We start from the raw sequence: 17,556 nt of genomic DNA on the forward strand, positions 1-17,556 counted from the left end.
AAATTTTAGTTTATTGTGTGATTTTTTATAGCAGATAAATAAAAAATAAATATATTGAATATGGAAAATATTGTGACATCAGAAAAGTTCTTTAGGTTCATTGCCTCAAAACTGTATTGGGCAGTGAGAAGAAATAATATGGTATGCAAATTTAAAAGAGTGTCGCAATCTTATTAGAACACATAAGGGAATTGGTGTAATAGGTCTGAAAATAAAAAACAAAATATATTTTTTAAATCTATGGTAATTGTTAACATTTAGTTTACAGAAACTTATTTAAATTTTTTTTCAGTGCAAATATCTTCCTTGTCTTGGCAAAACAAGAAGATGATGTATATGTAACCTCAGGTTGGAAATTTGATTGCAGCAATGTTAAAAAAAAACAGTAGAAATTATTAGAGATTTTAGTTTATGGGGTGAGTGGGAATCAAATTGAAAAGTTCTGAAACACAGCAAAATGTTTGCAGTAAAAAATAAATTTGTGGATACTGTAGACAGTTGCAAAAATGATGTCAATAGCATATAATATTGAAGAAGCTTCTTTAACAAGAGAAATCAATTTCAATTTTTCAAACAACATAAACAAAAATCATTTAGACATCTTAATTTATGAAATCAAAAAATATAAGTGACTGACTTTTATCACCACAACAGGTAAATATTAACACTTGCAATAGAAACACATACACCTAAAAATTTCAATTACTTAGAAGTGGCTGAGTATCTTGTTAAAACTTCTATAAAAGTTAAACATGAACAAGAGATTTTATGATTGCCAGAAAAAAATTTGTCACATTTGTGATTAACCATTTTTTAACCCAGGCATCATTCTTAACCTTTTATTAGGGTAAAGAATGAGGCCTGGAAAAAAAGTTTGTTAGTATTTTATATAGTTAAGAAAAACATTCAAAAATATGTTATTACTACTCAATCATAATGAATTTCACGCGTTTAAAGAAGACTATCCTAATATAAAGTTCAGAGTATCAAATTTGGGCAACTAAAACTTAAGTTGTACATTACCACTAATGCATCAGATACTTGCAATGTATTTGTATGTATACATAACTAAAATATAAAAACTCTCATCAATTAGATTTAATAGAAGTTATAAGGATTTTGTGGCTTTAATTGTTTGTTCTCTTGAAAATTCCAACATTTTGAAAATGAGTTAGAAGCATTAAAAAGTTATTTAGAGCAAGAGTTTATAAACTATGATCTAGAAGATGTATCATTCAGCAAATGATTGTACAACACTACTTTTACAATCATCAAAACAAGGTAAATATATTTGGCATGTGTCAATAATTCAAGATATTATTTCTTTAGCAACAATATTGACAAGCTCACCACAAATTCAAATATTGCAAAAATACAAAGTAAATACTTGAGAAATTGAAAAAAAAAATCTTGATAAAAATGTCTAATGTAACAAGATTTCATGAAAAATTATTAATTTGTTGTCTTAGTTCAAAATCATCATTGTAGCAAAAGTCAATGTTCCCTTTTTACATTTGTACTTTTTTGTAGTAGTGAAAATATTTCTCCAACAAAAATTTTTTTGTTACCATTTAAACTCTGTTAATTACATGACACAGGTTTTTTTACAAAGTTATATTCAAGAAGCTATAGCTTGATATATCAAAAAAAAAAAAATCATACTTTTTGCTACCAGCCATAGAATCCTCCTGTGTTGGTATTGGTACTGTTAAAAAGAAAGTATATCAATAAAGTCTAAAAAAGTAATAATGGTTATAAATGTAAATTAGCTCTTTTTGTAAAGCCAGGATAAATAGAATCTGTTTTAAGTTTTTTTCAAAAGAGAAAATTGACTAAACTTTTTTTTTTTTTTTTTTTTTTTTTTTTTAGATTATTCACCTCCCCAAGGCCCGAGGGGGTCCACTACAGTCGAGGAGGCTACTCATTTTTTTTTTTTTTGTTTGTGTTTTTTTTTTTAGTTGTTATTCGTGGTGCAACCCTCTCTCAACTCTTTAACTCCGAAACACGATCCTTTCCGAGCAAGGCCGCTGCGCGGAGAAACTAAGTTGAGCGCGGTACTTCCAGGGACGTGGTGGGAGTCGAACTCCGAACCTCTCGCTTATGAAGCGAGCGCTCTTACCACTACACCACTTGAGCGCAATTAGAAAAAAATTTGTTCAGACAGTAGAATGATTCCTGACACAGAGGTGTATTATTTTATTCCTATTTGAAAACAATTAGTTATAAAGAAATGTTGGTACAATTACTAAATTATTTGATATTATTCTGAAAAACAAAAATAGTAAAAAAATTTGAGAAAATGAATTGCTTATGTTTCCATTATCAAAACATGCAATGTTTTGATAATAGATTTTGTTGTGTAGGTTTTACTAAAAATGTAAATAAACTTGATGTTAAAATCTGATTCATGCATTCTCATGGACCAGCTATAATCTTCTTGTGGTCAAAGAGAGATTAATGCTAAATGATTAATGCTATAAGTTGATTAATGCTAAATAAAAAATTCAACTTAAAATCAACTTTTACTTAATTTTTGTAATTCAGTTATTTTCTTTCTTTATTTTTTATTTTTTAAATCTAGGGTGGAGTAGAGAGTTACCCTCTTGCACATCCTTACGTCTATGACTATATGAGCTATCCAGTTTTTAAATTGTAGTGTAAAAAGTATCCATACAAATATCTTGAAAAGTATTTCAATATCTTAAACTTTTTCACTTAAATTTTGGGTGGGATTTAGCCTCTATTTTTGATTCAAAAGTCAATAATTTACAAGTCAATATCTTGAAATTAAAGTAAAAAAAGGCCAAACCCCCTCCCCCCTGCCCCCCTTATATATGATGACAGTTTTTGTTTCCCTCCTACCCTCTCAACCCCCTCCCCTAAAATAACATTAAAAATATGCGTACACCATTGATTTTTTTCTGGTTAAGTTATACATTTATATAGTAGTAGATCTTAGCAAATTATATTATAGAACAGTTGATACCTCATCAAATAATAAACAAACTAATCAAACTAAGCAAATTTTATTCTATATCTATAATATAAATTCACTCACTCATCATCTTCCCATGGGTTGTTGAAGTGATCTTTGATTGAAGCAATAAGTAGTGAATGCTCTCCGCGAATTAAAAGGTTATTATCCTCTTGAGGTATAATCAGATCCATTGTATCAACTTCATTTACATCTAACCATTCAGCAGTTTTTGAATTCTTCTGCAGGGTTTAACTGCCTTAAATTCTGTCTGATGCTTGGCAGTGATGCGTCTGACCCTTTTGATAGGAGGGAGTGTTAAAGCGGAAGAATGGATAGAAATGTGCTTTTTCAGTATAGCTTGAGATGGACAAAACATATCATACAGAAGAATTAGAAATCCTTCGGCAGGTTGAGGAAGAATGCTTTCAATATTTGATGCAATGAGCATAAACAGGGAAATGGAAACAACTCTTTAGCTTCTTCTGAGACATCTTCTGCTTTGAGATCATCTCGTTTGGCTGACTGGGACAGGTGGCAGAAGAAATCATGCTCTAATTAGAGGAAAGTAAGAGCTTCTTATAGTCTGACAACAAGAACAATTTCTGCATTTCACAATTTAAGTAAAATATTGACTCGTACAAAGATGATGTCCAATGTTGATCTTGTAATAAAAGGTTCCTTGACTCTAGCTCTGATTGCTCTGCATTAATATACTCTGCAATGGTTGGATAACTATCAATTTTTTTGGTCAGACCAAGTATCTGCTAAAGCCTGTCCGGCAAAACCAAAGTTCTTTTTTTCCAAATCTTCATCTATTGTCCTGGCTGATTTAAAGAGATATATTAGTTATTATAGGGTAAAAATTATTTTATATATTATGAATTAACTTTTGTCAATGAATATTTGTAATTATCTTGAGAATCTAAATGAGTTCTGTAATGCTGGTGTGGAAGAATCACCCCAGATAATTCTCTACTTAAAGGTGCCATTCGTTGTTTAGCTTGGTTGAATACACTGTGTTCTGGAGTGTTTATCATAATGAAAATAACATCAAGGTTTTTCTTCAAGAAATGATGAATTTTGATTTTAATTACTTTCTGATATCTGTGATTTTTGCCTGGCCCCCATAATAGGCTTAACCATATTAGTTTGAGAATCTCTGTTAATAGAGTTGAATTCTTTGATATCCAAGTGCCGCTGAAAGTCTAATCCATGAGCAAAAGTAGATGAGGATATGTGTTTTTCTGATTGAACAGCAATGTAAGTAGGTCCAGAATAAGTAAAAGCATTTGTTTTTCCGAGACCATCTCTTTTGATAGTAATTCCAGCATATACAGATGGTACAAGCTTGTGTTTAGCAGCCACGACCCAATCGTACTCCAAATGCATCAACAGCTGTGCTTGTTTTTTGGCTGTTGTGATTTCAATTGGCATCCTGGCCTTGTTGTCTTGGCTAATGAAGCATACTTCATCTGGTCCCAAAATAGAACAAACGTCTTCAACATTTTTTATAGTTGAATTGCAGAAAAGTCCATTAACATGTTTTAAATGAGGTTCATTCTGACCTCTGATCAAACTAACAGGGACTGTTTTGACGTATCTTTTGCCTTCTGATATTACATAACTTCTCAGAAGTAGACAAGTATAGAGGGCCCTCTTGCTGATTGCGAATTTTATTTTGATCATCTCAGATGTTAATTCATCAAGGGTTTAAATGTTCCAAATAATAAATGGGTATATTTGGATATAGTGAACTACTTAACTTAAAATGGGATTTATCTTATAAATTATATTACCCGAAAAACTCTGACTGACCTTTTCCATCAGAGGATGAACCATGGAAAGAAATATCAATAATCACCTTCAAAAGAAGAGGTTGATCTACTTCTAATGATGTTTGGCCAGGTTTCTTTCTGATTTTCAGTTTCTCTTTGACTTCTGGATGTTCCAAGCAGGTTTCCTCCATTCTAGCTTTTTTCAGTTTTCTAGTTTTTTTCTGTTGAGCGTGATTATACTTATTCTTGACCAGCTCTTTGGTTAGATGATCTAGTTTCCTCTTTTTCTTTTTTAAACCATCCTCTTTAGCTTCAGCAATGAATCCACTTCTTTTTCCTAGTCTTCAGTCCAGCAACTTCACAACTTAAAGCTGCAATCTCAGAATTGATATGATCTTGAGCCACTGCTCAAAGCTTTGAGCAGTGACAAACTCATTTAATGAAAAGTCAATGAAGTTCAAGAGCTTGCTTTTGAATATTAGTGTCTTTCGTATTTGCAATAATGACTTTATATTTTTGAATTGCATAACGTTTTACAAGCCGCTAGAGAGCAAAAACTTAGAGTTTTGTATTTAAAATAATGACAATTGTATTTGAAATAATGACAAATGACTTTATGTATTTGCTTTAAAGCATATTTTATAATTTAGCTAGGGAGTGATTAACGATTTATAGTCTAGCTAGTTTTATAATCTAGCTAGGGATTGAATAGTGATTGTTAATTTTATTTACAAAAAGTTGATATTTGTAAACAATTAGATTTGCAGTCAAATGGTAATACAATAATAAAACGTTGGTAAATTTTTAATTTATTTCATGTCTCTGGGAAACTTATATCAAATTCCCCACAAAGCAAATATACCATTTCTGTACCACATTGTAGATGTATATACCTTTAAAATCTGCTCATATAACTTTAAAAATTATAAAAAAATTGTAATTGACATCATTTTGGTCTCAATGTCCCTCCCTCCCTTTCATTACATAGTTTAAATTTTGTTACCACACATAAAGACAAAGCTGAAACTTTTCATCAATCTCATCTTCTGATTCTACTAATCATACCCTACCTGATATAGTTGACAAACAGTTTGATTCATTGCTTGACATTCGTATCAAATAAGTTTCTGAATTTAAGGTGATGTCCTGCTTACGCTTATCTACAGCTTGTGGTCCAGACAACATACCTGTTATAGTTTTGCAGAAGTGTTCTCCAAAGCTGTCGTCTATACTTTCAAAACTATTTAACAAGTGCTTATCAGAATCTTTTTTTCCAGTCTGATGGAAAGCTGCATTTGTTATCTCTATTTTCAAAAATTCTAGAAAACAATCTGAATCATTTAACTACCATTCCATTAGTCCTCTTCCTATTATCGCAAAATTTTTGAGTCTTTGATTAACAAACTCTTAATCTCTCATTTTGAATCTAATAACTTACTTTTTGATCATCAATATGGATTTCGGTCTTCTTGTTCTACTGCTGATTTGTTAGCGATAATAATCTATAGGTTTTATTGTGCAATAGATAGATAAGGCTATCGCTCTTGACATTTCTAAAGTCCTTGATAAAGTTTGGCATGTTGGTCTTCTCCGTTAGTTCTCTTCTTACTGTGTATCAGGTAACATCTTCACGATTATTGAATCCTTCCTTACCAATCACAGTATAAAAGTTATCCTCGATGACCACCACTCTTCTTTATTTTCTGTAACTTCAGGGGTTCCTCAAGGTTCAATCCTTGGCCCTATACTTTTTTTCAATTTACATTACCAATTTCCCAGAAATTTTCACATTTAAGGTGGCATTGTTTGCTGATGATACTACCATTTATTTTTGTCTTTATAAGAAGCCAGCGCTCCCTGATTGCTTGGAGGGGACATTTGAGCTTCAAAAGGATCTCACTTCTGTTACTGCATTGGACTCTCAGTGGCTGGTGAGCTAGTGAATATTGCTCTTGAAGTATTTAACTCAGATAAAACTCAATTTTTTTCAGCTAATCATTATCGTAATAATCTAGATCTTTCTATATTTATGAATGGTAATGTACTCAATGAGTCATCTACCTTCCGATATCTAACTCTGATAAAACTCATTTTTTTTCAACTAATCATTATCGCAATAATCTAGATCTTCCTATTTTATGAATGGTAACATACTCGATGAGTCATCTACCCTCTGTGTTCTAGCATTAACTCTTACTTCAGATCTTTCCTAGAAACCATATATTAAATCTATTGCAAAATTAGCATCTGCTAAGGTTTCATCTCTTTATTGTGCTTGTCACTTTCTTATTCCGGATTCTATTATTTATCTCTATAAATCTCAAATTCATCCTTGTATGGAATACTGTTGCCATATCTGGAGCGGATCTTTGAATGATGCCCTTTCTCTTTTAGACAAGGTGCAAAGACTCATTGTATACATAGTTGGACCTGCTCTTGCCTTAACCTTCAACCATTGTCACATCGTTGTAATGTTGCTTCTCTTTCTCTTTTTTATAGATACTATAACAGGCACTGCTCTTAAGAGCTAGGCTCTCTTGTGCCATCTACTAAAATTCATTCTTGTGTTACTCATCATTCAGTTAAGTCTCATCCTTTTACTGTTACTGTTTCTAAGTGCTCCTAAAATTCTTATTTGTCTAGTTTTTTTTCTTGAACATCAGTCCTTTGGAATTCTCTCTCTTTATTTTGTTTTCTGATTTATATAATTTGCAATCTTTTCATCTATTAATCGTTATCTTGCTCTATAAACTTCATTTTTTCTCTTTCAGTAACTTTTAACTCTAATAGTTGTTGCTTGCAGCCTTATTGGTTATGAAGATGTTAAAAAAATAATTGTATTTTATTTTAAAACTTAGGTTCTAGGTTCTATTGGGTTGTCCAATAAGTTCTTGCCATTTTTTTAAATTAAAAAATTTGCGATCGAAATAAAATTTTTTAGTATAATTTTTGTGTTACTCGAAAGAGAATTTTTCGCTCTACAAGAAAGTCTATTTGGTTTTTTTGTTTTGATTCATTTTTTTTAATTTTCAGAGCATTTAAATGGAGTGTCAAGTCGACAAAAACGAGCATTTTCGACACCACTTTCTTTTTGCATTTAACCGAGGTGCCAAAACCACGGAAGCTGCTAGAGAGATTTGTGCCAAATACGGAATGGGTGCCATAGCTGAAAGAACTGCTCGATATTGGTTTGCAAAGTTCAAAAGTGGTAATTTTGACCTCAAGGATGCATCTTGTTCCGGGCGACCAAGTGAGTTTGATGAAGAGCGTTTGAATCAACTTCTGCACGAAGACGCACGTCAAACAACCAGAGAATTGGCAGAGCGTATAGGATCCAATAAATCAACAGTAGCAGAACATCTCCACTCGATGGGAAAGATTCAAAAACTCGGAGCTTGGGTGCCGCACGTATTGAGCGAAAACAATAAAAATCAACGATCCACCATTGCTGCCAGTTTGCTTGCTCGTCATCTCTCAACTCAGGACACAAGCAAAGATTTCTTTATCGCATTGTCACTGGTGACGAAAAATGGTGTCTCTACATCAACATGAAGCAGCGCAAAGAATGGTTAAGCCTGAAACAACAAGCAACTCTGCGAGCGAAGCAAGCTCTCCATCCACGGAAGACAATGTTGTTTGTATGGTGGGACTGGGAAGGCATTATCTACTGGGAATTGCTTGATCGCAACCAAACAGTCAATGCGGAACTTTATGTTCCACAGATGCAACGATTAAACAACGCCATCCAGCAAAAACGACCTGATAGGCAATATGGCGTTCTTCTGCAACACGACAATGCCCGTCCCCACATTGCCATTATGACCAAGGAGGCGTTTTAAACGCTTGGTTGGAAAGTGCTGCCACATCCTCCATACTCTCCAGACTTAGCGCCATCAGATTTCCACCTCTTCCGATCTCTTTCAAATGTTTTGCGAGGCGTTTCGTTCAATAATGACGTCGAATTACAGGCATGGTTAGAAGAATTTCTCGAATTGAGGCCGGGCGATTTCTACCGAAGAGGAATCGAAAAACTCATTGAATGTTGGGAGCAAGTCGTAACAAACATCGGAGAATACATTGCTGATTAAATTGTTGTTATTTTATATTAAAAAATAAAGTTAAATCAAATTTAGAAAAATGACAAGAACTTATCGGACAACCCAATACTTATTTACTTTTAGAAGTATTTAATGTTGTTACCAAAGGTTAACATTTCTTGCATCCATATGGCTCAGCTTATTATTTCTCCCAAGAAAAAGGTAGAAATAATTAAAAAAAAAATTTTTCTATTCTTTTCTTAAATTTTACGGCCATGATTCTATTGTGCATTAAATGAAAATAATTTTTAAAGGACTATTGATTTAGACATATCAAAGACTTAAAGATGATAAAATTTTGCATGTTGGTCTTCTCCATAAGCTTTTTATATGATTTTGCTGGAAAGGTGTTTAAATTTTAATAATAAAATAATTCCTGATTGCGCTATTAAAATTGTATTTAATTGGCAATACTTCTCTTTATTACCAGCAACCTCTGGTGTACAAAAAGGTTCTATTTATGTTTTTATAATGTTAATTGTTTGTAATAATGGTTTTCCTAACAATCTAACTTCAAAAATTTTTGCTGTTGACTTAACTAAAAACTTTAGTCTTGAAAAAAAATATGTATATATATATATATATATATATATATATATATATATATATATATATATATATATATATATATATATATATATACACTAAAAGAATATGAAGGAATACAAAAGAATACTAAAAACGCACTATATATTGAAAGAAAATACCATACAGATAATTTTTTTAAATTATACTTTTGTAAGGAAACTTTTTCCGCATATATATATATATATATATATATATATATATATATAAATATATATATATATATATATATATATATATATATATATATATATATATATATATATATATCATTTTTAGCATCCTGTTGCATTTGCTATCAATTTGGCATTGGATCAAAATCAGTTAATGGCAAACCTTAATCAAAAGCATGCTCGTTCTAATTCTACTTTAGCTGTTCAAAACACTTCTAGCAATGGTAAAGTCAATTCTTCTAATACTTCTGATGAAATGGATACCTCTCGAACTACACATAGATTTAACATCTATATGAATTCAGTTAAAGACTTTATAGCTTATTTTGATAATGGTTCACGCTTATTAAATGTAGATACTTCACAAGGATCTGTTGAGGGTGTTTGGGATGGAGTTAAAAGTTATGTTCTTGACAGTGAAATTTGTACCCCAACAAATGGCATAGAACAAATTGTTTTGATTAAAACAAGTGAGTTAACCTTTTTTACTTCAAGTTTATAGTGAGCTTTTTAAGACAATTCTATGAGAAAGTGTGAAAAGTTTTCCAGGTATGTAACCCACTATTGTAGATTCTTTTTGTAGATTCTTTGTTGTAGTAGTCACCTACATCATATAAATTACCTTGTTAAATTTCATCAGGTTATCAAATGAAAATTTGAATATGTATGTTTATTTTCAATATTAGTAATAGGAACTAATTCAAAATGGGATTATGTTTCATTTGTCTCTCTGGGTAAATGTTTAAAAAATAGGAGAATAATAAACCAAGATAGCATTGTATTTTTATAAAAATACATATTTTAAGTCATGAGTAAAAAATTGAGAGATAGTTCTCCCTTAGTATTTTGATAGAAAAAAGGTTTGAAAAAAAAAAATGCATAGGATAAGAAAATACTATATAAAATTCTGGAATCTTATCTACAGTGTTGTGAAAATAAATTCTGGAATCTTATCTAAAGTGTGAAAATAAAATTTTTGAATCTTATCTCCCGTGTGAAATTAAAATTTTAGAATCTTATCTACAGTATTGTGAAAATTAGTTGCATTAAATTCAAAAGTGTAAAAAAAGAGTTTGTTAGATTTTTTTATTCTGATATGGGGTCATGCATAAGTTATGTTGCACAATAATTGACAATTTCAGACCCTCTTCCCCCACCTCTTCCCCCCACCCCACCCCCTCCTCCTTATATCTACATCTGGGTTAGAGCCACATCAAGAGTTCAATGTGTTAAGCGTCAAGCTGGTAAAACTGCCTGCAATAAGCCCATAACATCATTAGAAAAAAGAATTGAAGTTAAACTTTTCTGTCTTTCTAAAAAGTTTTAAGAAGTTTTAAGAGTAGTTCAAGGAGTGGCTATGTCCGGCACCTTCTTTGACCCCAGCTCTAAATGCAGGTTCAATTTATAGTTCTTCTGCCAACTCCTTCGCAGTTAAATTGGCGCTTTTGAATCCTGTATTTCTTTATTCTTCCAAAAAAGTGCTGCATTTTTTTAACATTTCTGTGCATTCAACAATATCCATGTCTGTTGATTGTAGAGATATACTAATGACATTAATTTTAAAAAATTATGTCATACCAAACAATCATTGTAACTATGAAAACTGAAATTTTCTAATTGTTCATGTAAAGTAGAAGCCTCATGAGAGAATTGAACATCAGCTTTTTGAGTTTCAATAGCCAAAGTAATTAAAGATAATTAAAAAAGAAAAAATATTTGTAAATACAATGATATTTTTAATTTTAGCTGCTTATAGTTTAATGTAATTTTTAATTTTTTATGTAATTTTAAATTCTTTTGTCAAAGTAAATTGTAAGAATTATTTACCTGATTTTGAATTACATTTCTTGTAAAGCTCTGGATTTTTTTTTAGTTTTTCAGCCATATTAGTGTAAAATGCAATATTCCACATATTAAAAAACAATATAAGATCTTTATGGGGAATAATTTTTCAAGGCACATTTTATATGGACAAGTGCGCAATGAAATTTAATAATTAAAATAAAACACAATGCAATATCTTAAATAAATGTTAAAAAATGAATGCATTTTAATAAATATAGATTTTAATTATTATTATTTAATATTACTTTGAAAGTCATTATTTGTACGCGTGGACAAATACTAATATACTAATACAAAATATACTAATACAAAAAAATGTTTAAATATTTAATTTTTTACTCTCATAATGTGTTGCCCAGAGCCGTGGATGATCAATTCCATGTATTTTGAGGCAGGGACAACAAGAGTTGAGGGAACGACTCTCTTTAAGTGTGCAAGTTTTTAGATTTTAATGTTTTTTGTTTTTTTTAACAATTTCACTTCCAACAAGGCTGCAAGCTGCCACTATTAGAGTTAAAAGTTATTGCCAGAGAAAAGATGAAGTTTATAGAGCCAGATAACAATTGACAGACAACTTAAAATATTACAAATTATATGAATCAGGAAATCAAGATGAAGGAAGCAAATTCCAAAGAACTGATGATCTTTTTCAAGCTCAAATGTCCCCTCCAAGCAATCAGAGAGTGTTGGCTTCTTATCAAGACAAGAATAAGTTGTAGTATTATCAGCGAACAATGCCACCTTAAATGTGAGAATTTCTTGGAGTTTAATGTAATATAGGGCCAAGGATAGAACTTTGAGCAACCCCTGAAGTTTCAAGATATGAAGAAGAGTGCTATCTGTTGAGGAGAACTTTTATACTACGATTGGTAAGGAAGAATTCATTAATCTTAAAAATGACACCTGATACACTGTAAGAAGAGAGCTTATGGAAAAGACCAGCATGCCAAACTTTATCAAAGGTTTTAAAAAGTCGAGAGCGATAGCCTTAACCTCTCCAAATCTATCTAATCACGATAAAACCTATTGGTTATTACTGTTAACAAATCAGCAGTAGAGCGAGAAGTTCGAAGTCCATATTGATGATCAGAAAGTAAGTTATTAGATTCAAGATGAGAGATTAAGTGTTTGTTAATTAAAGACTCAAAAATCTTGCTTATGATAGGAAGAAGACTAATGGGATGATAGTTAGGCAAGTCAGATCCCTCTCCACATATTTTGAAAAGAGGGATAACAGTTGCTGCTTTCCAGCAGTCTGGAAAGCAAGACTCTGATAAGCTTTTATTAAACAGGTTGAAAGTATAGACAACAGCTCCGGAGAACACTTCTGCAAGACTATAACGGTTATGCTGTCTGGACCACAAACTGTAGAAGAGTCTAAGCAGGAAATCACTTTAGATACAGAAGCTGGATTGATGCGAGCGTCAAGCAATGAATCAATGTTTGTCGGCTATATCAGATAGAATGTGACTAGTGGAATCAAGAGATGATATTAATGAGAAGTTCTTTGCAATCAATTCAGCTTTGTCTTTAGGTGAGGTGGCAAAATCTGTACCATATGAGAGAGGTGGAATAACAGATTTGCCTTTATTATAGATACTGTTAAAGATTCTCCAGAAGTCACAATTCTGATTTAACATAAGTTCCAATTTATGTTAAATTGGAATAGCCACAGTTGTGTATTTTAGGCTAGGCACTCTTTTAATCAATAGAAAAGATTTTCTAGATTTGAAACTTGAAAAAAATATATATATATTGTGCCACAAAACTGAGTATCCCCTGTAATAAATTGTCACAAAATTGCTTTTTTACCTGTTCATATTGCTTTTTACTGGTTCTATGATTTTTAAATGGATCAACTTAATTCTTTTATGATTATGTGTAAATTTTTTTTTTTTTTTTTGCAATAAATTGATTTTTTAATTTCAAAAATTAAAAGCAACTATTAATCAAGTTAGAAGTTACTTTGAAATAAAGAAGGTAATTTTTAAGTAAGAAAACTATTGACAGAAGACTTACATTTACAGTAAATTTCAAGCTATGAGTCAAGAAAATTAGAAGTTAATTTTTTATGAGCAAGAAAAAGTTACAGTAAAAAAACTGCAACTTAAAAGAACAGTCACATAAGATTAAGTTTTTGCATATATAACATTTGTAAAAAAAACATTTAAGATCTGATGACTTTTTATCAAGGCAGAGTATTTGGTAGTGCAACTGTTCTTATATATCATTTTTTTCAGATGATTGTTATGAAGTTTTATGAAAAATCCACAGAAAATCTGCTTATTAATCTTCAAATGAAAGACTCTTCAAAGTATTTATTTTAAGTAAAAAAGCCAATGATAGAAATGCTATCTTGGTTTCCAGACTTGGTTTAATACATTTGCCTAGATAGACCAATTCCCAAATAAACATTATGTTCTGATGCCTAATCTTTATAAATATACAAATACAAATTTTTAGGCGATTAAATGCATGGCTAATAGCCTATTAAACAAAGACAATAGGAAAACCAAGATGGCTGTAAAACAGAAAATCGCTAAAAACTGCTGATTTTGATGCATCTCATAAATTCATTTGTTAACACTGCAGACATTTCACAAGATTTTTTACGATGTAGGTAACCATTTTGACTAAGTATAAAGAAAACCTTTGATTTGGCTTTCACATGGAATATACCTTTAGTTTTGGTTTAGAAATTTTAGGTAATGGTCTGTGTTTTAGTTAATGGTCTAGTTTTGGTTTATACCTTAGTTTTAGACAGAGCAGAGTATAGTTTTTATTAGTTGGGTTGATTCATTGTTATGTATTTATTCTATTATATGAATTTTTTAAATTTGGTAATTGTATGGCTCTAATTTTATTCTTATTTTGTTACATAGTTTTTTTAATATTAATTTTTTTTTTTTTTAATTTTTTTTTTTTTTTTTTTTTTGCTGAAGCTAATTTTTTTTTGTACAAATTTGTTTTAGAGGTTTAAATTAGCGCATAAAATTGTATTTGAGAAAAGTTAGATACAAAGAATACAAAATTATTATTTTAATTAAAATTTTTCATTCTTTTTCTGTACATAGAAGAAAATCATTATAAAGATGTAGATCGAGAAAGATATCCAATGTTGGACGTCAACTGTAAGGATCTTGTTGAAAATATAGCTGATGCATCTCCTGTGAGTAACTATATAATATATAAGATCATATATTGCATTAGTGTTACTCTAATTCATTAGTCTTGAGGCATGTTTTTGGCATAAATATAACGTAAATATATAAGATCATATATTGCGGTGTAATTGTGGAATGCTCACTTTGTTAGCAAAAAGTCCTGGGTTCAATCTCCACTACATTCCTGGAAGTTGTGCACTCAAATTTTTTTTTGCATTCTTACTTTCTTTGTACAGCAGCCTTATTTGTAAGTGTTTGTGTATCAGAGTTATAGGGATTAGAGAGGGTTGTAATAATTTTAAAAGAGTGGCCTCCTTAACTTTTGTGGCCTTACTTGGCCACTATAGTTGGATTATTTGCCAACTGATTATCAAGTTAATTACTTAAATATAAAAACTTTTAGGTGTTTGTTTACATTTAGTTTACAAAATAAAGTTTTTGTTGTTGTCCAGGCACATTTAGAAAAGTATTTCGTTTACTTTTCGTTAACTGTTGGCTAATGATTAATAAAGTAAATTTCAAATCGTGAAAACTTACTATATTAAAATCATATTTCAACAGTAAAAAAACTAAAAGAAAACAAAATAAAAATTAGAAGTAAAAAAACTTCGACATCTTTTTGTTTAAACTATATAAGATATCCTTAGCACTTTCCAATAAGAAAGGTAAAACTAGTATATAAATGAATATAATAAAAATAGATTAAAGATATAAGGTTTAGAACATCGTCTGAGTCTTTGCCAAAGAGTATTATGAAGATTGTTTTTTTATTAGGTTGATAACCTTTTAGTTAGGTTGATCTTTTTATTAGGTTGATAACCTTTTAGTTAGGTTGATCTACTTACTAGGTTATCTTCTTGTTAGGTTAAGGTCGATAAATGAAGATTGTAGGTAAGTAACTATAATTAGAACAATAACAAATTTTTTTTGTTTAATATTGTTGAAAGTATTATAAATGATTTTTTTTTATTTTTCAAACTTCAAGAATATTAACTACAAGTTTTTTCTATTGGTTATGATTAAGAAAAATGTCAGGTAACTTTTGAAAATATTTAATACTAATCTAGAGTGAAACTTACTAGTGCACTTACTAGTGTTTTAGCGTACTAAAATCGCTATATTGACAAACAATGCACCAATCATGGTATAATTTTATCACAAAACTATTTTGAGTTTTTATTGTTGTTTTTTTTATTGGTTTTATATTATAACCAATCAAAAGTTGAATTTTTTTATTTAGCTTTTTTTAATTTTTTGATATTCTCTCATAATGTTATAATGTTGCACTTAACCTAGTGGACTTAACTATAATGTTGCCCTTACCATTATAATGATGGATAAAATTAAAAACTTTTTTATTTTAATTAAAATCTGTTATTATACTTTATTTTTTACGCTTCATAAACTCTTACCCGAGGCCAAAGTGAGTACTGGCTCGACAATCAGCTGTTTATTGGAAACAAAATCTTATTAAATATCTAATTGTATTTTATTTACAATAAAAGTATGCTGGTTATTATTCGAGATATGCAGGTGTCTTGTATGATGAAAAAAACAATATGATAAGTGTGCTGGCAGTAGGAAATTATTATTTCTTTTTTCCAGGCAACGTCACACATGATGTAATATTGAGATCACATTCTTTAACATAAAACTCTTAATGAAATTTGTTTTTTTATTGTATACAGTTACTGTAACCGAATCCTGTGTGTATTAAAACACAAAGCAAATGTGTTTAATGCATGCATGGTTTTCCTCGGGAAGGGGGAGAGGTTGTGGACCTTTCGTGATTATTATTACCATTACTGTAGATAAAGAGATAAATAAAAATCTTCCTTAAATTTAAAATAACAAGCAAAATGCTTTAAAATAGTGCCAGAATTTTATGCCAGAATTAACATGTTGTACATACCTTTTAAAAAGTATTAAAATACTATTTTGCTAAAAAAAACCTTTTGTATTTATTAGTTGCTTGTATGTAACGCAAGCCAATAATCAATATAGTAAAATACAAAAACACTTCTTTTCTTTAGGTAGACATCATGTCAAAGCTCCGTTGTCATATGCGCAAAAATGCTGTTGATTGGAAGACATTTCTTGTTGATGTGCAAGGATCCTCACTCTGTAATATTACCCGCTTAAAAGAGGTTATTTATTTTTTTTATCGTGCGTAGGATGTGTTTTTACCCAATGTTTAAAGAAAAACCTTTTTTTAGGTTGTGGTCTGTGCAAATGTAACCCAAAGAATAAATTTTTATTGCATGCATGCTATTGAAACTCAAATTCATGTAAATTATTTTTTAGATCAAGAAAAAGGAGCTATTATTTTTAGAACAAGAGATTGGACAGTTAGACTATTTCATGCATAAATTAAAAAGAAGGACATTTCGGAAAAAGTCAATGTTGAGAAAGTGTGCCCAAATTTATAAATCCGTGACTACAAGTGAAAACGAGGCTCTTATTTTTCCTTCTGATTTTGATAAGGAGCTTTGTCATTTGATTGCGTTGTGTTATCTTAGCGCCTAAAATCAGAAGGTAATGTCGAAATAGCAACATATTTTTATATTTAGGTAGTTGAAAATATTTTTGATTGTTATAAAGAAAAAGTTTGATTAATTTTAAAATTTGTAAATATGTAAATATAAATATAAGGAATGTTTGGTCGCTGAGATTTTTTATCTGGGGGTTTTTATTTCTAAATCTGCTGCATATTAGTTCATATTACTTTCTTTGCGACGACAAGACTTCTTTAGTTGTTTGCAAGTTTCCTTACAACAATTTCATTATTAAATATTATTTTTACAAATTATATATATTTTAAATTACACTGGTCAACAAAAAAAATGTTTTTAAGTGTTACAACTATTTTGATTTAGTGTGAGTTCTGAACTTACCGAAAGAAGCTTCTGAAATTTTAGCATTTCGTTTTAAAAAACTAAA

At 30.3% G+C, this 17,556-nt stretch overlaps 1 protein-coding gene across 1 annotated transcript in view; it reads left to right on the plus strand.

The window, feature by feature from the left end:
• LOC136071896 (uncharacterized) overlaps positions 1-17,294 on the plus strand; it is a 37,859-nt gene extending 20,565 nt beyond the window's left edge. Inside the window, exons 4-7 of the mRNA XM_065797581.1 lie at positions 9,714-10,077; positions 14,527-14,621; positions 16,650-16,763; positions 16,921-17,294. Coding sequence (XP_065653653.1) covers positions 9,714-10,077; positions 14,527-14,621; positions 16,650-16,763; positions 16,921-17,142 — 795 coding nt within the window. The 3' untranslated portion in view covers positions 17,143-17,294. The remainder of the gene's footprint in view (positions 1-9,713; positions 10,078-14,526; positions 14,622-16,649; positions 16,764-16,920) is intronic.
• The last annotated feature ends 262 nt before the right edge of the window (positions 17,295-17,556 follow it).

The sequence above is a fragment of the Hydra vulgaris genome, chromosome 05 (genome assembly GCF_038396675.1).
Source record: "Hydra vulgaris chromosome 05, alternate assembly HydraT2T_AEP".
NCBI lineage: Eukaryota > Metazoa > Cnidaria > Hydrozoa > Anthoathecata > Hydridae > Hydra > Hydra vulgaris.